The following is a 23,496-nucleotide window of genomic DNA, read 5'->3' on the forward strand; positions in this document are numbered from 1 at the left end:
CCAAGGAAAAGTTTGAGACAGAAACCGCATATGGCCCTGAAGCCCGAAACACTTATCCGGCCTTCACAGATGAAGGAGGCTGACCCCTGGGGGTGTGGTCCTCAAGCTAGGGTCCCAGTTGAGCTGAATGCTAATGAGGTATCAGTGAGGCCTTTTCTGTAGCTCTGCTCGGCCCCTAGTCTTTGTGCCGTTCTCAATTCCGTAACAGCCTCTTCCTGGTAAGCCACATGGACTCTCATCCTACACATGCTGATCGCAGCAGAAGCCTAGGACTTACAGCACCCCCCCTCCCCCCCCCTCCCCCGCTCCCCCTGAGACTCTGGCTCTCCGGCCGCCTAGCTCCTTCTAACCCGTGCTCTGCCTGCCTCAGGGGTGCCAGCCCCCCTAGCGCTGATCTTCGCCTCCTCACCCAGCTGCAATGCACCATGCTACACGAACAACACGCAGCAGCTGTGTTCACACTCAAACTATTTCACATGTACATTTGCTTTATTTCATTTGCAAAAGTTACTCTAGCCCTGGCTGGTTTGGCTCAGCGGATAGAGTGTCAGCCTGCAGACTGAAGGGTCTCAGGTTCCGATCCGGTCAAGGGTACATGCCGGGGTTATGGGCTCGATCCCCAGTAGGGGGTGTGCAGGAGGCAACCGATCAATGATTCTCTCTCATCATTGATGTTTCTCTCGCTCCCTCTCCCTTCCTCTCTGAAATCAGTAATACTATTTTGAAAAATCAGATTAAAACAAGATTCCGTTTTTTAAAAAAGTTACTCTAACTGTACTTTCCTTACACAAGAAACTTATATGCAGTCAAAAGTAAGGATTGATGCCGGAACCGGTTTGGCTCAGTGGATAGAGCGTCGGCCTGCGGACTGAAAGGAAGGACTGATTTTGTGGCGTTCCCAAAATGTGTCCCACTGCCTATTCCGGGGAAGGTCCTGTGCGCCTGGGTAGGGGGTGGGGGTGGGGGGCAGTTACAGACAAAGTAACAGGCACAGTCCCTAAATTCAAAAGGGTTACAGTCAGGGACGCAGGAAACCAGTGCTAACAGGAGGGGAGTCAACATGCTGTGGAAATTCAGAGAGAGAGGCGGTTCACTCCAGTGATCTGCAGGGACTTGTGGCAAGGGGGCCTGGGGGGGAGTCTGGAGGAAGCACTGGGGTGTGTGCTGTAGGTCTTTAGCGAGAAGGCAGTAACCTTGTTCTACTTCCTAACAGCAGAGTAACGAGAAAGCACCAGACAGAGGGTTTTGCAAGGGCTAACTGCCGTGCAGCCCGCGGTGGGGATGAATCCGGTGTCCTAACTGCCCCCCGGAGGCCTCCAGCGTTGGGTAAAGGCGAGGGGATGCCAGCAGGCCCGCACAAGGAGGAATTACCTGCGTCCACGTGCCACTGGCACCCAGGGTCTCCCCTGACCACGTGCTGTCCGTGACTCCAGGGCCATGCCTGTGTCCACATGCCATTTTCAGTGCCCCCCTCTCCCCCTCCGGGTCATCCCGAGCCCCCCCTGGGCTCCCCTCCCCTCCAGGTCATCCCGAGTCCACAGTGGCTCCCGGGTCGTGTCTGTGTCCAGAAGTTGTCGGTGACCCGCCCCCACCCGTGGCTGCCCCTCCACCTGGGGAATCTGCGTGGTGGGGCTGGGGCCGCCCGGTCTCCAGGTGCGATGGAGGGGCCACGTGCACCCACCCTGGACGTCGTGCACTCCGCGGGGAGCCATGTCCTGGGAGCCCCGCAGTGTTCCCTCCCCCCCCCCCCCCGCCCCGGGAGGCTAGGTCCCTGGTCCGCCCCAGGGAGACGCCGGCCCCAGGGGCGGCTCCCAGCCCTGCAGCCACTGCAGCTCCGCTCCGCTGTGGGCGACTGCCCCCGGCGCTCGGCCGCTGCCCGCTTTCCCTCTGCGCACCCCACGCCGCCGGGCTGCCTTTCGGTCGGAGGGCAGCGCCAGCCGGACGGGAGCCCTCCCCTTTAAGACGCGCGTCCCGGAAGCGGTCCCGCGGCAGCGCCGGTACCGGAAGTGGATGCGCCGGCAGCTGCGGGCGGCCGGCCGGGAATCTTCCTCCCGCGGCCGGGCAGGCGTCGCTGTCGCGGCCGGCGGCGCCGCTCAGGCACGGGCTGGCCGGGGACGGCCTCGGGGCTGCCCATGGGGCGCGGGGGGCCGGGTCGGTGACGCCGGACGCCCATGGACGCCCCTGAGGAGCCGCTGCCGCCGGTGATCTACACCATGGAGAACAAGCCCATCGTCACCTGTGAGTGCCCGTCGGCGCGGGAGGGGGCGGCGGCCGTTGTAGGCGGCCGGGCCCCGGCTCGCCGGCCCCTCGGTCCCCTCGCACCCCGCCGGGCCGCTCCCTGGTTGGAGGTGTGGCCGGGGCGGCGGCGGCAGACCTCCGTCCCGCGAGCGACCTCTGACCCCGGGGAGACGCCGTCCCGGGCCGTTTCGTGCAGTTTGACAGCGCCCGGGGCCGGCGCGCTTCCCAGGCTCTGTCGTTCCGCCTGCGACCGCAGGGTCCGTCCTCCCGGCCGGGGGTCGTGTTGTCCTCCCGGTCACACCGCTCCCCGACCCCGGGGAGGGCCCTCGAGGCTCGCAGACTGGGGAGCGAGGACGAAGTTTGCGTGCGTTTACCGGGTTTGTACTTGAGTAAAGTGTTAAATAAATGGAAGGCGCAGGTCGTCTGTCTTGCACGGGCGCGACCGTTCCGGACCGAATCGAGACGGCGGGCCAGGGCTGCGCCGCGCGCACCTGCTCCTCGAGTCTACCCCCCCCCTCCCCCCCGCCCGTAGGCTCTCGCCTGCCCGGGTGCTGTTCCCGGGGAGAAACCCATTTCGCAGATGAGATCGTAGAGGTTAGCGAGGCCCCACTGGCGAGTCCACACGCCGGACAACTAGACCTGGGCCCGTCCCGCCCCCCCCCCCACGCCCCCCTTTTTGCCACATTCGTGCATACCCAGAGGAATTGTTTTTCTGTTACAGAAATCCCTCCTCATAGCTACAGCGATGACTTTAGAGTTAAATACTTTAAAAATAACGAATGGGAAGGGTTGAATGTTGGCTGGCATTTCGAGGCTTGCAGGGAGGTATTTCGAAGCGACAGTCTTGACTTTTGGCAGTATTTTTGTGTCTTCAGTTAATCTTTCAGGTGGTCTTCCGTGCTCTGAAAGGAAGCACTCGTACAGCAAAATCGGGGTGGCCAGGCCATAGGAGACTCTGCATATCTCTTTCTCTTTCTTCCTGTTTTTTTTTTTTTTCCCCTTTTTTCTGATTAATGGACACGCTCCTTGTATTCTCCCTCTTGTCGGATCCCCCAAGAAATTGTATATTTAAAGTTTGCTACTTCATCTTTAGTTGGTAAACTTGCTTAGGGAAATGGACAGTTTCATCTCTATTTGGAGACTTGAATGGTTCAGCAGTAGCTCCCCCCCCTCCGCACCCCCCCCCCCCCCCCACACACACACAGAATAATTATAACTGCGAGCCTTACTCGGGACTGCACCTAAGTCCGGGCGGACGGGTGTGTGGCCTTGATCTGGAGGCCCTGCAGTTCAGGCGCTTTCTGATCCCCGGGGCGCAGGAGCAGCGCCATGCTCAGTGCAGTCTGAATGGGAGGTTTCCGGAAGCTTCTCCCCAGGTGGTGTGCACATTGTGCGCGCGCATACATGCTGCTGGTAGGGGCACCCACACGCCGAATGACATCTCGCACCCCTTGGCTTACTTTCTCGTAGCGGTGTGTTTCTATAGCGTTGTGTCTGTACATTTCTGAGAAGCTCCTAAAGCTCTGTTGGATTCAAGGAGTCCAGGAGTCTGTGTTTGAGGTCCTGTTACTGTTTAGTTTCTTACACACACGCATGACAGCTGAAGATTTGTTACATTGGTGGAAGCTTCCCCTGAGTAATTGCTATGTGCACTGACGGTATCGGCCTTAAAAGGCACCCCAGGAAAGAAAGCGGCAGTAAACTTTCAGAGAAAGTTAGCTTGAGAGGTGAGACGATCCCTTTAGAAGTTAAAGATTTTTTAACTTTTTGAAAGGCTGCCTTCATAGTTCAGCCTTGAAATGACATTTTGGTGTCTCTGGGCTGAGCTTTGGTGGCACTCGTCCTGGTTTAACTTCATACTTTACCTTGTTCCATTCTTCCAGCTGCACATGCTTGGAGGGAGGAGCTAGTCTAAGCAGTGCAAAGAAGGTGGGAAACTTGCTTTAAAAATCCCTCCAGAGGCTTCACAGTTTCTGCTCTTATGTACTTAGTTGTCTTAGCATGCAACATTTTTGTTTTCAAGAGTCCCTTTACATCTTCTTGAATACTTACCTAGCCATTGTGCCCTATGAGGCCTGTGTGTGTTCATTTTAAAGTGAAAGTAGAGTTTATGCTTGTTTTCAGTTTTTTTCTTCTTTATAGAATTTAGAACATCTTAAGTGAAAATGAATTGTGTGTAGATCTTTCTGAGAAGAATGTAGAATATAACTGGTTCAGGTAAATTTAGGAGCTGTTTATATGTGGCCATGAGAAGAATGGAAAGTCCCCAGAGATTAGGGGGAATTCACTGTTACTTGAAAACCTGCTGAATTAATATTCTGAAGCTACCTAAAAGTTTTAATGGCCTTCGTCCACAGTTACAAGGGTTTGCACCTGCCGCCTGCCTGCCTCTGGAGCAGTGACTGCCTCAGAGGGGATCTGGCAGGGATGCTAGGTGAACAGTAGTGGTACTAATAACGGGAGGACATTGGGTGACGAATTACCTAATCATAGCAATTTGAATACTTATAGTGTAATTTATTAATCATAAAAAATACACAGTGAAACTGAAACAAATCCAGCAGATCCATTTGATCCGAATTTGTTTTAGCTTAGTTTTTTCCCCCCAATCACTGGGTCAGTTCTTTGCTTTAGAATAAATACTTAGTTAGGTGTCTGCTCCAAGGGTATGTGAGGAAAGGTAAGTTCCTTTTCCAGCTATCTTGTTCATGGACAGAGTTATTGGGATTCCACTGATACGTGACTTTTCTTTGCTGAGTGTCGGCATCACACCTAGAATGGCACGTACTGTCAAAATGGGATTGTGTGGAATCTGAAAAATAACACAGCCCAAAGGCTCTGTCTCACCAGTCACATTTTATATTGCCTATTTCATTGGTCTGAATCTCTCTCTGTACTTGGGGTTCCAGATGTGATATTATAAGTTTTGAAAGGGAGAAAAAGGCAACAGAAATGAGCAGGTCTGTAACGTTTTATATCTGGTTGGAATCTGTGTTTTTCCCCCGGTAAGGTAAAGTATTAAAATTTGCACATCACAGTTTTCTGCTAAGCCTGAAAATCCAGTGCTTGTGATTTAACTACTACCTCAGTTTCATTACCAGAAAAGTACCTTTTAATGTCTTTTTAAAAAAATCAATACACATAAATGCAAGTCTTGGTCCATATTGGATTCTTAAGCCAATAGCAAATCAGCAGTTGAGAAGTGGGAGAAGCAGTTCACCTTAGGAAACCTCAGCTGTTCCTTGGAGTATGTGAGGAGGGCAGGGACTGAAGGCTCTAGCAAATGTGCTCACCTTGCTTTATTTGTCAGTTCTACCCGGGACTGGTTAAAAACAGTTAGGTCTTACACGTGTGACTTAGAGAGCATTTCATAATCTTAGCCTCATCTGTGAACTAAGGATAGTGATGGTACCAACCTGATAGGGGGAAATGGGGTTAAAAGAATGAATATTGTGAAGCACTCAGAAGAGTGATCAGTGTGCAGAAAGTTAGCTACTGAGGAGAGATTCCTAAACTTTCTCTGTTCACAATGGCTTTAGTGTCTCAGAATTTTTTCCTGTCACCTAGATAAAAAAGAATACTTAATAATTTCATTTACTAAGTAGGTAGGTCCAAATAATTTTATTAAGTATTATGTCCTAATAGCTATTTGGAAAAAAAATAATACATACTAGTTGGGGGGAAAAGTTTATTTAATTCTTAGATAACCACAGCAACGTACTAGTGGGTGTTGCACCTCTTGGGCACTGCAGGACTCTCTAACCTGGGAGTCCGATTGGACACTGCTACACTCTTTGATTTTTTTTTTTTTTTGGTGGACTTTTATCACAGCACCACCCTGTTTTGTGATGACATCATGGAAAGGAATGTGCTGTGATGTAGTATAGAAACAATACGTGAAGTAGGGTGTAGCTGCATCCCTAGCATTGCTGCTTCCTCATAATTTCAACTGTCTCCTGGGGCCTCTGGGGGCTTGCTGGTACCTTGAGGCACCTCACCTGGGTACACAGTTTGGGAACCTATGTTATTAGGACACTAGAGGCCCAGTGCATGAAATTCGTACACTGTGGTGGTGGGGGGGGGGAGGGGGGTACCCTCAGCCTGGCCTGCGCCCTCTCGCAGTCCGGGAGCCCTGGGGAGGTGACTGACTGCCACAAGGCTGTGAGCCCGGCTTCTGGCTGAGCGATGCTCCCCCTGTGGGAGTGTACTGACTACCAGGGGGCAGCTCCTGTGTTGAGCGTCTGCCCCTGGTGGTCTGTGCACGTCATAGGGACCGGTCGTTCCACTGTTTGGTCAATTTGCATATTAGCCTTTTATTGTATAGGATACGATTATCCTGACTCTAGGGTGGATTTGAATGGATAATTTAGAAGTGAAAAGCTTCCTTTTCTACTTGAACTTCAATTCACATATCTGATTTACAAAATATGTTTTTGAAGAGTTTCTAGTAAAGTAAAATTTGGTTTATGCAAATGAAACTCAAAGGGTCTGATTTTTTAAAAGTGCTAATGAATCTGAAGTAATCAAGTATGGAAGACATAACACATAAGCTAGTCTTTCTAGAAGGGAACTGATATGATGATGTGGGCTACTCAGTGAGATAGGAAAGGCTGAGTTGGTCATCTTTTATTGGAAATGCAAGTGACTCACTGAATAATTTTTTTGTCTAAAAATGTTTTTGTTTTTTTGCCAGTTGACAGTGTCTTTTCATATGAATTGCACAATTTAGTGTGTGTGGTCTCACAAGGGATCACTTGCAGATGTCCTGTTCCCTCTGCTCTCACCTGGTAACTTCAGGTCTAGATGACAGACCAGGGCTGTGGGAAAATACTGCATGGCCTTAAATACTCTCTTGGGGTGGAAAACCTTTTCCTCTACCCTTCTAGGTTTTTCTGGCTGGTCTAATAATCAGTGGACATGAGACAGATTAACAAGAGAAATTAACCAAATGTAATTACATTCTTATGTATGGGAATCCCATGTACATGAGAGAGTCAGCTACTCCACATACAGGAGCAGTTCAGGGACAGACGGGAAATGAGGGACATATAACATTCTGAGCTAAGGATGCGGTGAGGCACCTGGGGCTACAGAGGGGAGGAGGGACATTGCAGGATGACAAGAGCAGATGTCCAGTAATTAGTAGTTGCCCTGCTCTATACATAGGTCAAAAAAACCTTATTTCTGGTGAAACTCTTATTATGGGCAAGGCCCCTAATTTAAACTAAGGGAGAGGTACCAGTTTCTCTTGTCTCAGTTGCCTTCACCTCAAAATAATCCACATGTTCTGAACCCCATATACTACAGACACCTCTTTCTGAATAGCTTCCTACTGTATTAGCCCCAGAGCCTCTGTAGCCTCCTCTTTACTAATCAAATCTTTCTTCAGTAACTGCTCTTACTGTGAATTTTCAATGTATTCACAGTATTTTGGTTTTAGAGGATATTTGAATTTTAAATTAAAAATTAATGAGTTTGGAGCCATCCCTAACTCTTTCTCTCACAGCTAACATTCAGTCTATCAGCAAATATCGTTTTATCTTTAACATTTATTTAGAATTTAGCCACTTTTCTCCATATGTGCTGCTGCTCCCCCAAACCCATGCCACCTTCATCTTTCCCGGGGTTATTCCAGGGGCCTCCCAGCTAACCTCTCTATTTCTGTTTTAGCCCCTTGAAGCTAGTTCTCTATGGGGTTAAGGGTGAGCCCTCTAAAAAAGAAGCCACAGCATGTCATTCCTCTGCTCAGACCCCTCCAGGGACAGACGCTCCCTGATGTCCAGTGCCCCCTCCCCGCCATCGGGGCCCCCAGCACTGGCTTCCTGGCTGCAGCGTGTACCCTCTGCGCCTTGGCGGCTGTGTTCCAGCAGTGCCAGCATGGCTCCACTGACCTTCCCTTCCTTCCTCTGGCGGCTGCTTAGGTGCCACCCCTTCACTCCACTTATCCTTTAGCACCCCTTTGACTTCATTCAGTTTTCTTGGCTCAGCACCCCTTGACATAAATATTTGTTTTTTCTTTGTTTATTGTTTCTCTACCCCTAACCCAGGTGGCCTACAAATGAATATGAGGTTCAGAATTGCAGGACCTTTATCTGTTTTGTTCATTGCTGTCTGCACCACCTAGAACAATGCTGGCACATAGTAACTGCTCAGTAAATGCAAACGGTGCTATAACTCACATAATGCTTCTGTAAGTTAGAAGCTTTTGATGGCATACAATTATTTTCTGTAAGCACATGTTTTTATCAAGATAAGACAGCTTTGTAGAAAATATTTGGAAAGTATGAATTCTCATCACCTACACTTGTTTTTAGGTAAATTGCTATATGCTTAGTTTATTTGATAATGGAAAATTCTCTTTTTAGAGTTTTGACTGAGAAAATACATGTTAATACAGTAAAAGAAATAAAGTTAACTTGTATGCGAGGGACTCTATTCTGTGAAATGGGGTCCTGAGTTGTTGTGTTCAGTTACACTGTCTTTACTACAAGTCAGTAGAAACTTTACGACCAAATTGAAACTTTCTGATTCAGCTTCTGAGGTGGAGATTTAGGTTGGGGGACTATCAACCCGGCTTTTGGATGAAGCCTTGAAAGAGATACATCTGTAACTTTAAAAACTGAACTTGAGCCCTGGCCGGTTTGGCTCAGTGGATAGAGTGTCGACCTGTGGACTGAAAGATCCCAGGTTCGATTCCGGTCAAGGGCATGTACCTTGGTTGCAGGCAAATCCCCAGTTGGGGGTGTGCAGAAGGCAGCTGGTCGATGTTTCTCTCTCATCTATGTTTCTAACTCTCTATCCCTCTCCCTTCCTCTCTGTAAAAAATCAATAAAATATATTTTAAAAAACCCAAAAAACTGAACTTGAAATCTTAAAAAAGCATCAGTAAAACAGGAACACAGTTTTTTATGGTAAAGAATGGAATCCAGGAGTGGAATTGCTGGGTCAGAAGATGAGAGCAGTTTACATTTTGAAAACTGCTTCCTAATCACCTGTGAAAAAGCAGTACTCCAAGTTGTATTTACTACACTGGATCGGAGTTATTTACAATTTTTTTTTTTTTTTTGCCAGTCTGTGGATGTGAAAAAAACTATCATAGTTGTGTGTTTTTAAAAAACAGGTTTATTGAGCTTTAATCCTTATATGGTAAAATTTATCCATTATAAGCGTACACTTCTTTGACTGTTTATTTTTAGAGTTGTGCAGCCATCACCATAATTCAGTTTTAGAACATTTCTATCACCCCAAGAAATTCCGTTGTACTTTTTAGCAGTTAATCCCTGCTCCCACCCCTAGACATAGGCATCCACCAGTCTGTTTTCTGTCTCTATACACGTGTGCTTTCTAGACATTTAATAGAAATGACATCAGTCTTGGTGTCTGGCTTCTTTCACACTGGTTTTTGAGGTTCATCCATGTTGCACCATTTATCATCTGTTCCCTTTTTATTGCTGAATAGTATTCCATTGTATGGGTGGACCACATTTTGTTTATCCTTTCACCAGTTGATGGACATTTTGTTTCCAGTTTTTGGCTTTTATGAATATTTGTATGTGTGGACTTGTGTTTTTATTTTTTTGCACTTGTGTTTTTAATTTCCATGGAAAGATTCTTGGGAGCAGAATTGCTATTTTGTATGATAAGCTTATGTCTAACTTTTTAAGAAGCTGTCAAGTTGTTTTCCAAAGTGGCTGTACTGCTTAACACTCCCACCAGCAATATGTTAGGGTCCCAGTTTATCCAGATCTTTGCTGATACTTGTCTGTCTTTTTTATTATAGTCATCCTTGTGGGCATGTAGTGGTATCTGATTTTGGTTTTAATATGCATTTCCCTAATGATTAGTGATATTGAGCATCTTTGCTTGTTCTTATTAGCCATTTATATATCTTCTTTAGTGAATTATTTATTCAAATTATTTGCCCATTTAAAAATTAGATTGTCATTCAGTTGTAAGAGTTTATTATATTTTCTGTGTATATGACCTTTATTAGATTGATGATTTACAAATATTTTCTCAATGGTGTCTTTTGAAGCACAAATGTTTTTCATTTTGATCAAGTCTAGTTAATATTTTTTTTTGCTTTTATGGATTGTACTTTTGATAGTGTATCTAAGAATACTTTGCCCAGCCCAAGGCCATCGTAGTTGTTTTGGTGTGCCCATACCTGATGATTAGTGAGGCTCTTTTTATGTGTTTCTTGGTGATTGGACCTCTTCAGAATTACCTGTGTTTATTTTGATGCTTAAGAGATATAGCAAAAAACATGTCTAGAAGATGAAATAGCACTAGAAAAAAATGTGCGTTTCATTTTTATATTTTATATCATATGTATTAGTTTTTGCTGTAACAAATGATCAAAAACTAGGTGGCTTAAAAGAACAGAAATTTATTTTCTCACAGTTCTGGGGACCAGAAGTTGAAAATCAAGGGGTCAGCAGGGCTGCACTCCCTCCCAGGGTTTTAGGGGAGAATCCTTCCTGTCTCTTCTAGCTCCCAGAAGTCTTTGGCGGCCTGGGCTTGTAGCTGCATTCCTCTCATCTCTGCCTCGTCTTCACAAGGCCTTCTCTCTCCCTGTGTTTTCTCTTTGGTCTTTTATTGGACATTTAGAGCCCATCCAGATGATCTGGAATGATTTCATTTGAGATCCTTAACTTAAGTACATCTACAAGGCTCTTTTTCCAAAGTCCCATTCACAGGTTCTGGGTGTCAGGATGTGCACAAATTTTGGGGACCCTGTTTATCCCTATACCACAGTATCTCCACTGGCAGCCAGTGCATATTGGCCAGCACCCAGTGAGTGTCTTGGGCTTTTATATCACTTCTGCCTTTGGAGGTGTGTCCCACTCTCCTCCTGACGATGGGAATTTATTCCCTGGCATCTGGAAATTGGGCTCCAGAAGTTGACACAAGGTGGGATGATCTCTTAGAAAAAGATGAGCCCTTTTTGCAGTCTGTCTCCCCCCCACCCCTCCCTCAAGGGAAATAAATGTCCTTATTTGACTTCTTGGCCATTGTCACATGATGATTCCTTCCTCAGTATTATTGTTTTAGGTCCTTGGTTGTTACATTTTTCACAAAGTGAGGAGAGAATATAAAGCAACAGGTATGTATATCAGGACATTTTTCTTATTTTTGACAGATCTGTTTAGCATTTGGAAGTCATTGCATTGATTTGAGAGCTGAAATTTTAGGTAGTTACCTTGGAACTAACAACACTTTTGGGTAGTAATTTTTACAAAATCTGTAACTCACCTTTATGGACACTTTTAATTCATCTGGATCCATTAGAAAGTTTCTAAGCTTCAAGCTGAGCAATGGGAAGGGCTGTCAGAGGCCTTTCTGAAGGTGTGAAGACCTGAGGGCATCACTGTGCTTGACTAGGTCCCTCAGTGTTTGGTAGTGTAAGGAGGACCTGCATCACGGTGGCTGATGCCCCTCTACCGTAATAACTTTACCAAGTAGTTGGGCAGTCAGGCACCCTCTGCCCACATGGAAGGGGTGTTTCCCCTAAAATTAGCCCTGTGAGAAAGCATTTCCTATGGAGTTAAATAAAATAAAAAATCACTTCCTTTAGTAATCTAAGAACTAAGTCAGCTACACTAGAAATTTTTAGTATAATCTAAAATTAAGTTTGTATTCTGAGAACATATTCTGATGCCCAACCCTGTCATCACTTCTGCTGTAGGATATCCTGTCCTTTGGGGGCCCCAGATTGTCTTGTGTAAAATATGAAGTAGTCAGGATAGACCTGTGGTCGGCAAACTGTGGCTCACAAACCACATGCGGCCCTTTGGCCCCTTCAGTGTGGCTCTTCCACAAAATACCACGTGCGGGTGCACACATACAGTGCGATTGAAACTTCGTGGCCCATGCACAGAAGTCGGTATTTTGTGGAAGAGCCGGTATTTTGTGGAAGAGCCACACTGAAGGGGCCAAAGAGCTGCATGTGGCTCTCGAGCCACGGTTTGCCGAGCCGCAGTTTGCCAACCACTGGGCTAGACTCACCAGTCAACAAATATCCACTCAGCATCTGTTATATGCCAGGCACTGTTGGAGATGCTTGGGTTACATTTGTGAACAACAATATCAGCCCTCTTAGAGCTTACATTCTAGCATGAGGAAATGTATAACATACATAAACAGTAAATTATATACTACTAGAGGCCCGGTGCATGGATTCGTGCACCGGTGGTGTCCCTTAGCCTGGCCTGCGCCCTCTCTCAATCTGGGACCCCTTGGGGGATGTCGGACTGCCAGTTTTGGCCCAATCCCCGCAGGCTTGGCCCCTCAGGGGATGTAGTAGTGCATGAAGCAGTAGGCGGCTGGGGAGGAGCCTGAGCCCAGGCCAGGCGCAGCTCCCACTCATCCTGGCCCCACTGGGCCTGCCCTGTCTCTGCTCAGTAGCGCTGCCATAGGTGTGCTCGCCAGCCGTGAGCCCGGCATCTAGCACCCATAAGCTGAGCAGCACTCCTGCTATGGGAGCACACTGACCACCAGGGGGCAGCTCCTGCATTGAGCATCTGCCCCCTGGAGGTCAGTGCGCATCATAGTGACAGGTTGACCGGTTGTTCGGTCGTTCAGTCGCTTAGACTTTTATATATATAGAAGATAATAGGTGACAAGTGCTATGGCAAAAAGAAAGAGGAGTAAAGGGTAAGAGAAATGGGAGAGTTGTATAATTTCAAACTTTTTATTATGGAAACTTGTAACTTTGTACAAAAGTAAACAGAATATTATAAAGAAACCCTACAGCCTGACCAGAGTGGCTCAGTTGTTTGGAGCATCATCCCAATACGCCAAGGTTACAGGTTCGATCACTGGTCAGGGCACATACCAAAATGAAACAATGAATGCATAGATGGGTGGAACAACAGATCAATGTTTCTCTCTCAAATCAATAAAGAAAAATTCATAAAAAGTTCATTCTAAAATAAACAAACAAAAACCATAACTACAAAACCTTTACAACACCTAAAAAATTCTTAATATCAAATATTCAGTGTTTACATTGATAGTGTGCCTTTTTTTAAACTCTGAATTAATTTGTATCAAAGTTTTCAGGTGTTTTCAGTTTCTCTTAAAATCTTGATTTCCCTTTCATTTATTTTTTAAAGTTTATCTTTATGGCTAAAAGTATTACAGATGTCCCTCCCCCGCCAGTGACCACCTCCATCTGGTTTCCCTTCCACTTCCCTTTCATTCCTTGCAAATTGTTCAAGATCCCAGGTTGTTAATCCCGTGGCAGTGTCCACCCCTTGTCTGGACTTTGCCACCTGCGTCTTGTGTTGTCCTTGAATACCATCCTTTGCCCTCTGTGTTCCTGTAAAGTGGTTGTTGGAGCCAGAGGCAGGCTCAGATTGGGGTTGGATTATTTTTGGCAAGACTATTTCATAGGTGGTAGTGTGTTCTTCCATCAGCCCGTGCATAATGTCTGGTGGTCTCTCTTTTTTGTGATGTTAGCAGTCATTTATTCTCATGTCATTAATTCCCGCAGGGTTATAAAATGGTGATATTCTAATTTTACCATTTCTTTTTTATTAGCTGAAATACTTCTGTATAGGAGTGTGTGTATATGCATATACACACATACGGACGTATGTTTCTATTATTGGTTTCCCAGTGGTATAGTGTGTACAGGAAGGCAGACTAAGTGCTTGATCATTTCCTTTATGTACTGTTTTCAGAGTCAGCTGGTTCATTAGTTCCTTTAGTTATGGTCAATTTGTGTGTGTGTGTGTGTGTGTGTGTGTGTGTGTGTTTGAAGTATTATTAAGAACTTATGGCCAGCTGTTGTGGCTTAGTTGTTGAGCATCGATTCATGAACCACCAGTTTGATTCCCAGTCAGGGCACATGCCTAGGTTGCAGGCTCCATCCCCAGCAGGGGACATGTGGAGGCAACTGACCTATGGTTCTCTCTCATTGATGTTTCTATCTCTCTGTACGTCTCCCTTCCTCTCTCTAAAATCAATAAAAACATTTTTTTTAAAAAAAAGAAAATAACTTAAGAATTTTAACACTCTTGATTTGTTTCCACCCATTGAAGTTGTCATCCTCATTGATAAGCGAGTTGTTCCATCCTGAACAACTACTTTGGCTTCTGAGATGTACGAAGTTTTGTTAGTTTCTTTGCTATCTGAGGTAACAAGATGGTCCCAGACTCATTTTGTACATTTCTTGCCCTAGACCTGGAATCAGCCATTTCTCCAAGGAGCCCTGACTCCCTGTGGTGGGAGGTGGTATTTTGAGAGCCCAGTCTGCATGCCTGGGCTGCTAAAGTGCTGCTGAGCCTTTTCAGGGGAATAGAGCTAGGACTTTAAAGTTAGAGTCCTAAATTCACACTGATCTTTTCAGTGCAAATTCAGGACTTCAGGGTTTTAATGAACTGCTCTATCTTCTGTATTTTCTTTCTTTCTGTTTTCATGGATACTTGTGGATGACAGAGTTAGAGCGAGGTTCTCAAAGGAGCTACATCCCAGTGCTCTGAGGACTTGTTAGAACCCCCAGGCTGCACCAGAGTTTCTGATTCAACAGGTCTGAGTGGGCCTGAGACTTTGAAAAAAAATTTTAATATATTTTTATTGATTTCAGAGAGGAAGGGAGAGGGAGAGATAGAAACATCAATGATGATAGCGAATCATGGATCAGCTGCCTCCTGCACGCCCCCTACTGAGGATTAAGCTTGCAACCCAGGCATGTGCCTTGACCAGAAATCAAACTGTGACCTCCTGATTCATAGATCAGAGTTCAACTACTGAGCCACACTGCCGGGCAGTTTTTTTTAAAATACATGATCTCTTCATGAATTTACAAGTGCTATAATTCAGACTGCTACAATCATCTTTAAAAACATTTTTTTAAACAAAGACTGATTCTTCAGTATTCTTATATTTATATGCATTTATCCAATCTTTTTGTTTAGACTCTCCGATTTTAAGTCTAGTCTCGTCTCTGAGTATTAGAGGTGACTGTTGTCCCCTGGTTACAAGTGTTTGCTCAAACCCTGTTAACACTTGACATGTGTGCTAATTATGTTTACTGATGAAAAAGAAAGACTTTGGGATTTTATATCTTGTAGTAGACTCTCTATATCTATTGTAGTCCCTTTTCTACAGATTCCCAGAGTATAAAACTTGATTAACACTAATATACTTTGTACTCCCCCCCGCTTTGATTACACTTACCAGGGAAAGTAACTTATCTAGACTTGGTACTGGGAAAATGGGAAAAGCAAAGTGGGAGAGAGCGCATGTGTATGTCCTCGTGTGCATGTTCACAGGAAGGATCAGGAGGAGGGCTATGGCATGGGCATACCGTGAAAGCCAGCGATGAAGTGACAGGATGTGCTGAGCTGTGACATCCTGGAGTCCTCTGCTCATTAAGTATCAATTGACTGTTAAGGATTAAAATATGGTGCAATTGACTGTTCAGGATTAAAATATGAATTCTCACCTGAGGATATGTTTTTATTGATTTTTAGAGAGAGAGAGAGAAACATCGATTTTTTGCCTCACGACGTGACCAAGTTCTAGGGATTGATCACGCAACCTATGTGACCTGACTGGGAATCGAACCTGTAACCCTTTGGTATACGGGACAGTGCTCCAACCAATTGAGCCACCTGGCCTGAGCCAAAATATGAATTTAAAAATTGTTTAATATTAAATAAGTTTGTGACTTTGCAGTTTTAGTGGACCTAAAGTAAAAGGTTTTGTGCATAAAATGATTGACAGTAAACAGTTCTGTTACCCTTTAGGCTGACGAATGGTAAAACAGATGGCATATGACTCTGACGACAGCTTTAACTAACCCGACCACATTGCTGGATAGCAGCAGCAACATCGTTATCATTGGGTTTATATGGGCCTGTTACTAGGCTTTGATTAGCTTATCATTTTAGCGATAGCATCTTGGGTCTAAAAAGACCCCGGCCCTAGCCTATAGGATTCTATTTTTAGTTATAATCAACTTCTTCGAAGTCTAGAGTTTCTTTAAAAATGGCCAATTTCTTATTGACTTATTGTTGGTGATCTAATATCTAAATGCTACATCTATATCTGTAGTGACTTGTGTTTTGTAAATTAGACCTGTTAGTGTCTTTTTAATGTTGATATAAGTTGCTAATTACTTTCTCTATAATTTAGACCCTAAGTCCTTCTGTTTCAAAGAAAATGTTAAGCAGAGTTTGTTGAGATATGATTCATTTATGCTTAAGTCACTGAAATCATCTTTTTTAATTCTTTCCTCCATGTTTAACTAGCTATCTGCTCTTAAGACATAAAAATTTTAAATTACATGATTAATACATGGATTTATGCTTGTAAAAATCTCAGAGTACGCAGACATAATTCAGGAAATAGTGAAGGTCTGTCATCTGACCACATGTAACAGAAAATCCAGTTACAGCTGGCATAAGTAATAAGAAAACAGGTTCATATAATCAGAAACCTAGGGCTCGAGCAGGCAGACAGCTCTGGGAATGGGGTAGGTTGGGGAGGGGGGAGGGATTAAGCAAAAAAAAAAAAAGAAAAAGAGAGAGAACTCATGGGCATGGACAACAGTGTGTGATTGTGGGTCTGGAGGGGTATGGGTGGAAGTGGAAGAGGGCTTAGAGAGGAGAAATGGTGATGGAAAAGTAAAATAAAATAAAATTGGGGGAAAAAAAGAAACCTAAGGCTCTGCCTGCCTTTCCCGGGGAGTATCTGAACTGGCCTTTCCTCAGCCTGGGGGCAGGTGCCTAGTGGGTCTGGGCAGCACCCAGGCAGAGTGCCCATGACCCTCTCTTCAGAGCAAAGTGACTGTCCCCTGATGTTTCCCTTCACACTTGAATGCCTCCTGTGCCTACCCCTCCTCATCGCCCTGCCAGGGCACTGCCTTGCACTGATATGGTAAGGGGCAGGGGACGACCATGCACATCCCTGGATCTGCCCTCAGGTGTTACTGAATGCTCAGATCTCCATGTGCCCCCTACTTAGTGTTGAGAACTGGTAGCATATGTACACACACACACGGAGAGATTTAATGAGATTGTACTTTGAATTCCTCTTATTGTTTGAAAAATCTTCCTCCTCTCATAAAAAGAAAAAGAAATCTCAGTTGTTTTTAATAGGCCTCTTGAGTCAGAAAAAATGAACACAGCAAGTTTCTGAACAGGGTTCTCTGAGCACAGGCACATCTATCTTAAGCCTCATTTTTGCTTTTAGTAGCTGTTTTCTAATAGCTGAATCCTTGGTTTGTCTCTGTCCGTGGGATTAAAATGAAAACTCAGCCTGGAAGTTATTGCTCTTACAATTCAGCCCTCAAAGCTCAGGCTACTTTGGGAAGCTACAAAGTATATACTGTTAATTTAATTACCTGTCACATTAACTGAGATTTAATTTTTGGGGAGTTTTATACATAAACCCTTTCCTATCTTTCTGTTTCATTCTCTGGCTCTTTATAGCCCATTTTCAAAGGCATCTCTAATTTTTATGATAATAAAGACTGAAGAGTATTATAATTAACTAGAGGCCCGGTGCACGAGATTCATGCACTCGGGGCGGGGGGGGCGGGGGGCGGGTCCCTTAGCCCGGCCTGAGCCCTCTCACAGTCCTGGAGTCCTCGAGGGATGTCTGACTGACTGCCACGGAGGCGGGAGAGGCTCCTGCCACCACCGCTGCGCTCACCGGCCATGAGCCCAGCTCAGAGCTTCTGGCTGAGCGACCCGCACCCCCCCCCCCCCCCCGTGGGAGCGCACTGACCACCAGGGGGCAGCTCCTGCATTGAGCGTCTGCCCCCTGGTGATCAGTGTGTGTCATAGCGACCGGTTGTTCTGCTGTTATATATAGGATAAGATAATAACTGTGTATTTGGAGAAAATCATGGTGCCTTTTCTCCATTCTTGTTCAGTGTAGAGCTTCAGTGGTTTAGAAGAATTTGACCTTCAAATGTAAATTTGGATACTGTATTAGTTTGCCAGGGCTGTCATAACAAAATGCCACACACTGGGTGGCTTAAACAACAGAGACTTACTTTCTAACAGTTCTGGTGGCTGGAAGTCCACGTATCCACAGAGTAGGTTTCTGCAGCCTCTTTCCTTAGCTTGTAATAGGCCACCTTCTTGCTGTGTCTCACATGGTCTTTTCATTACCTTTTCGAAGACCTTAGTATAGTTTCAATATAAGAATGGGGGAGGGGGGAAGGCACACAGTTCACAACAGGCACTGAGGTCAAATGGACACATGTTAAGTTCCCAGTTGTCAGATGACATCTTTGCCCTTGACAGATATGCTAATTAACCTGTAGTATTTTAAAATGAAAATTTGGACCCAGATTCAATATTTATTCCATGATAGAATGTAAGAAAAGTTGTTATTTTAGAGTCTCCATTTAGAATGTTTTACTGTGAACGGATTTCCTGGGGGAAGTAGCTTACGGGGAGGGGTGCAGGAAGCATTCCGCTTTTTCACTCTGTGCATGTTAACTGGGCATTTATGTGAGACTTTATAGAAAATCGAGTGAACGAGGAGGAAGCTTTCATGCAGCTGCCCTAAGTTCTGTGTAGCAGAGTGGTGATTTTTGTATGTTAACCTTGGAACCTTTTAAAGAGGCAATGAAAGTTGGCAATCAGAGATAGGAAATCTAACTGAAGATTTTCTTACTTTAATGATTTTTAGGATGACTACCAAAGAAATGAACATGATGAAAAATGATAAGTTGAGACATAAAAATTGGTTTTTTTTTTATTTTAACAAAAATGTAGTAATAATACCCTTATGAATTATTTGCTTCTGGCCTTGTTCAGGGTTATTTATTGGTGTTGAATCATTTACTCCTCACCACAGCCTGTTGGGGAGGTAGTCTTACTTTCCCATTTCACAGATGGTCCCCTGAGGCACAGGAGGGGTAGATGGTCTCCCCAGGCTGTTCAGCTAGCAGATGGGAAGCTGAGACGGGGATTCAGGTGTTCAGGCTGGCAGCGTTGGTGCCCTCACCGTGCCTCACCACCTTCTGATACTTACAACTCAGCTGCCCACAATATCATTACTCTCAGCAGTGACTCGACATTGTTACATGGTTTGGGAGGTTTCTTTTTGTTTTTGTTTTTGTAGGTTCACGATAGCAAAGCAAGCAAGTGTTTTAATGGCCCCCATCAATTCCCCATGTTTTCTCTAAGATCAATATTAAAGCAATTTGGAAAGTGGTTTTGCTTAAAGTCAGAGGATCCTCTGAGTATAAGACTTTGAGTAATCTATATTAAAAAGGTTCTTTTCTTTTCTAGCTTATGTATGACAGTGTGGTTATACTATCCTTTTATGAGAGCTAAGTGGGCTTTTCCATTCTGTTAAAACTACTGAGAAAGAGCTGAGTGGAAAGCTGAGTGTGTATGCAGTTAAAGTCAGGCCACGGGTGTGTGTGTGTTTCATGACCAGTGTCTGCCAGTCTAGGGTGTGCTCTGAACGCCTCTCACACCTCCTCTTCCTTCTGTCCAGCGGGCTCCAGGTTTGGCCTTGCCTCCTAGGAGTTCCTGTGGGGTCTGAGTGAGAGGCTGCATGGTGGGTGTTTTGTATGGTTTTGCTCCCGATGCTATTTTGATGCAGACTGGATTTAGTTTGATGACGAAGTTCATGTGCTCCTCTTCAGGTTTACTTTGCTGCCTGGAATGTTCTGGCTGGCTGTTCTCTTGAAGTTGAAAAAAGCAGTGGCTGCAGAGCAGACTCAGGAGTGAAACTGGGTAGAGTTGAGGGGCCCCATCTTTCCTGAGCTCTGAGGCTTTGGCCAAGTTACTCAACTTTTTGAGCCTTTACTCTCCTCGAGGAAAAAGTCATACCTACTCTTGGAGGTGTCATGAGGGTTAAGTTAGATCACATATGTCAGGTTCCAGGTTTTCTAGAGACCAGTTATTTAAAGACGTGAGACATCTCTTTTTGTGACGTCATTTTACTAAATATGAAATAGTCTAAAATTACTAATTTAGTACATTTTAGAGCCCGTTTTGCCTATATTTACCTAAAAATGTCCTAACTGGATTTCTCTTTATTCCTGTTTAGGTGCTGGAGATCAGAATTTATTTACCTCTATTTACCCAACACTTTCACAGCAGCTGCCGAGAGAACCGATGGAATGGAGAAGGTATGATGTGTTTGTTTTTCGGCTGTATCTCCCTCTTTCACTTTTAGACATCTGTGTGAACAAGTGAGTAGTAAAAGTTAAAGCCCGAGTCCTACAGTGCACTGTGGGGAAACGGAGTAGCATCACAACTGTGGGCCTTCCTCCTTAAGAAATAGATGGATTTTCTTAATGAGTCATAGGATGGAAAAAATAAGACAGTTCTTTTGAGTTAGAGGCCTGCCTTTACAGGAAAGATTTCTGATTCTTCAGGGTTCATCAGAATATCTTAAAAGCATAGGCGCTTTGGAGAGGAGACGGGCACTCACTCAGACTTCACATTAAGGCAGAAGATTGGCCTTTATCTGCACTCTCATAAACACCTCTGTCCACCCTGAGCTCCTTCCCATGCTCTTCCTTAAGGATGAGAAAGTGTACAGAAAGATGTTTTTTTTAAATTAGGACAGAAACCACATCAGCCACCCCAGCTGCCCTGTTGTAATTGCTTATTTAATGACTTGTTCAAAGGAAATACTTGGTTTTGGATTATTTCTGGTAAGATACTATTTTTAGAAAGTGTTTGGATTTTAATTTGTTAACATAGGTAATCTGATTTTAACAATGTGGATAAAAATGTCCTGTTGTTATTCATGCTCATATAATTCTGATTATTGCTACATTATTCATTCCTGACTACCAGTTTTTACCATGAAGAATTAGTGTGGCTTTCTGGGGATGACTTACCCAAGTTCGCTATTGAATCTAGTCTAATTTTTGTGCCCAGTTATTGTGTTGCAGGAATGTGCTTAATCAGTAACATTTGATATAAATAATATACAGAATGTGGGAGAATTCTCTTATGAAAAAACTAGAGGCTCAGTGTACAAAATTCGTGCACGGGTAGGGTCCCTGGACCTGGCCAGCAATCAGGGCGGATCATATTCCCTGCCTCCCCACCTCCTTCCCTTGCTCCCACTGCCGCTGGTCGCCTACCATGTTCCGTGCCGCCCCCTCGTGGTCAACGCACGTCATAGCGGGCAATTGAACTCCCCGTCGAATTCCCGAGGAGACACTTTGCATATTAGCCTTTTATATATATAGATTGCTCTGCTTCTGAGGAGGCCTAGTGCCGTGACCGAGAGAAAACATTTCATTCAGCTAGTGGAGGAATTTAATGTCTAAAGAAATGGAGTAATTTAAAAAGGATTTCAAATAAGTATACATTATTTAAATACTCAGAAAGATAAAAGAAAAAAAAGTGTGTCCATGAAACAATAAAGAGAGTTATAAGGGGAAAAATGAAGTAGAGAAACTACATAGATTTAATATATGTATTCATCTCTTTACCTTCCTGAAACATTAAATGAGAAAAAGGACTAAAAAGGCATAAATGCACAAGGACTGAGAAAGGGGGTGGAGATGATGGCATCAAAGAGATGTGGACACCTTTTTGGGCACCTTTTGGAAGGAAGAGAGATGGAGGAATTGGGAGAGACAGCTGAGCCCTATGTGTCTCCAGAGGAGACTCCCTGAGGAACAGGCAAGTCCCTGACAGGTGTCAGGGCCTTGATAGGCAAGGGCAAGACCAGGGCGGAAAGGATAGTGGCAGAGGGCATTGGTAGGGAGCAGTTGGATGCAGGGCCCCCACAGTCCTGTGTCTGCATGCATGCCTGCCTGTGTGTGTGTGCATGCGCAGAAGTGACCACAGTTGTCTGCCCTGCAGGACCCTGGAGTGGGCGGGGGGAGTCTTTCTATGGACATGAAGCTCCCGACCCTTGGATATGATGCACTGCAAAAAGTTGGGAGAAGTGCCATTCTAAAATCAGCGTGTCTAAATCTGAATGGGGTACAGCTGAGAACCAAGAACTCTGTGCCACATCCATGCTCTCCAGGCAAGAGAGGAGAGCATTCATCCAGGAAAAACTGGGTGGCCCAAGGGATAAGGCTACCACACTCTCTGTTTTAGAAAACCTTGGGAGGAGGTGCTTCATCAAATTTAGGACCTGATTGGAGCAGTAAGACTGTACTCCTGGGAGATGTCACCAGGGAAAAGGAACCAACAGAATCCCTGATGCCTGACTGTGTGGGTAGCACTCAGAGGGTTTACAGTTCTGTTGGAGAGCTTTGGAAGATTTACAAATGGTGACACTGGGAGCTTAAGAAAATAAAAATGCCAAGAAAAAGACAAGTTACATCCTAAAGCTACTGCAAGCACAGTGTTATTACTTGGCTCATTAGTGAACCATGCTCCTACACTTAGTAATAAGGGGCACAGGGCATATGGGCAACCAGTACTTGTGATAGAGCCATAGGGAGGGGGAGGAAGAGCAGGAGGATGGACAGACAGTTAATAGGTGCTTCAGAGGAGAGAACAGAGAATGGAAAACAAGCAATATTTGAAGAACTAACATCAAGATTTTCCCAGAAGTGATCAGAGCCTGCTGAAGGGCGAGCAGAATAAAAGTAAAACAGAGCAAACAGAAAGCTATGCGAAGAAAATGGAGAAAAAGGAAAATTTGCAGTCTCTCAACATTTGAAATGCAGCATAAAATAGGACATTTAAGGACAGTCTTCTCAAAGTACTGAGGGAAAATACCTTTGAACCTAGCACTTGTGCAAGAGGGAAAACTGCATCAGAGCAGCTGTAGGAGACTACTGTGTAGGTGAGGCAGAGAGGATGGGGTAGGTACGTGCGTGTGTGTGTGTGTGTGTGTGTGTGTGTGTACATGTGTATGCGCGTGCACCTAGATGAGACAGGGTGCTAAGAGATTTTGTTCCTTTTAGCCTTGGAGCCCAGCCGGGGCCCAGGACGGCGAGGGGCCCTGTCACATCTAGCTGCGCACAGCCATGTGTGTTAGTCCAGAGTGCCATTCAAATATTCTACTCACTGCTTACCAGGACATGGAAATAGTTGGAAAACAATGCAATAAATAATAACATTTTTAGACATATGTGATCAGAAACTTTACCACTCTGTCTGAAATAATTAAAGAAGAAATAATTTCAAGAAGAAAAATGAACTCAGAATTTACAAGGTGAAGGAAGCAGATGCCAGCAAACAAGTCATAAAATATTTTCCTAAAGTTAAGGTATCAATTCTTTTAAAAATGAAAAAAAATCTAAAGTTTCAGATATGTGGAAAAAAGAGAGGTGTGCTGTCTTTCTTGTCT

General features: G+C 44.9%; 1 protein-coding gene across 1 annotated transcript in view; it reads left to right on the forward strand.

Moving 5' to 3' along the window:
- Positions 1-1,987: 1,987 nt before the first annotated feature.
- Positions 1,988-23,496, forward strand: part of TRAPPC10 (trafficking protein particle complex subunit 10) — a gene marked incomplete at its 3' end in the record, with an annotated part of 75,652 nt that continues 54,143 nt past the window's right edge. The window contains exons 1-2 of the mRNA XM_081088026.1: positions 1,988-2,238; positions 20,269-20,350. Of these exons, the coding sequence (XP_080944152.1) occupies positions 2,172-2,238; positions 20,269-20,350 (149 nt within the window). The 5' untranslated portion in view covers positions 1,988-2,171. The remainder of the gene's footprint in view (positions 2,239-20,268; positions 20,351-23,496) is intronic.

The sequence above is a fragment of the Myotis nattereri genome, assembly GCF_964212035.1.
Source record: "Myotis nattereri genome assembly, chromosome: 3".
NCBI classification, from domain to species: domain Eukaryota; kingdom Metazoa; phylum Chordata; class Mammalia; order Chiroptera; family Vespertilionidae; genus Myotis; species Myotis nattereri.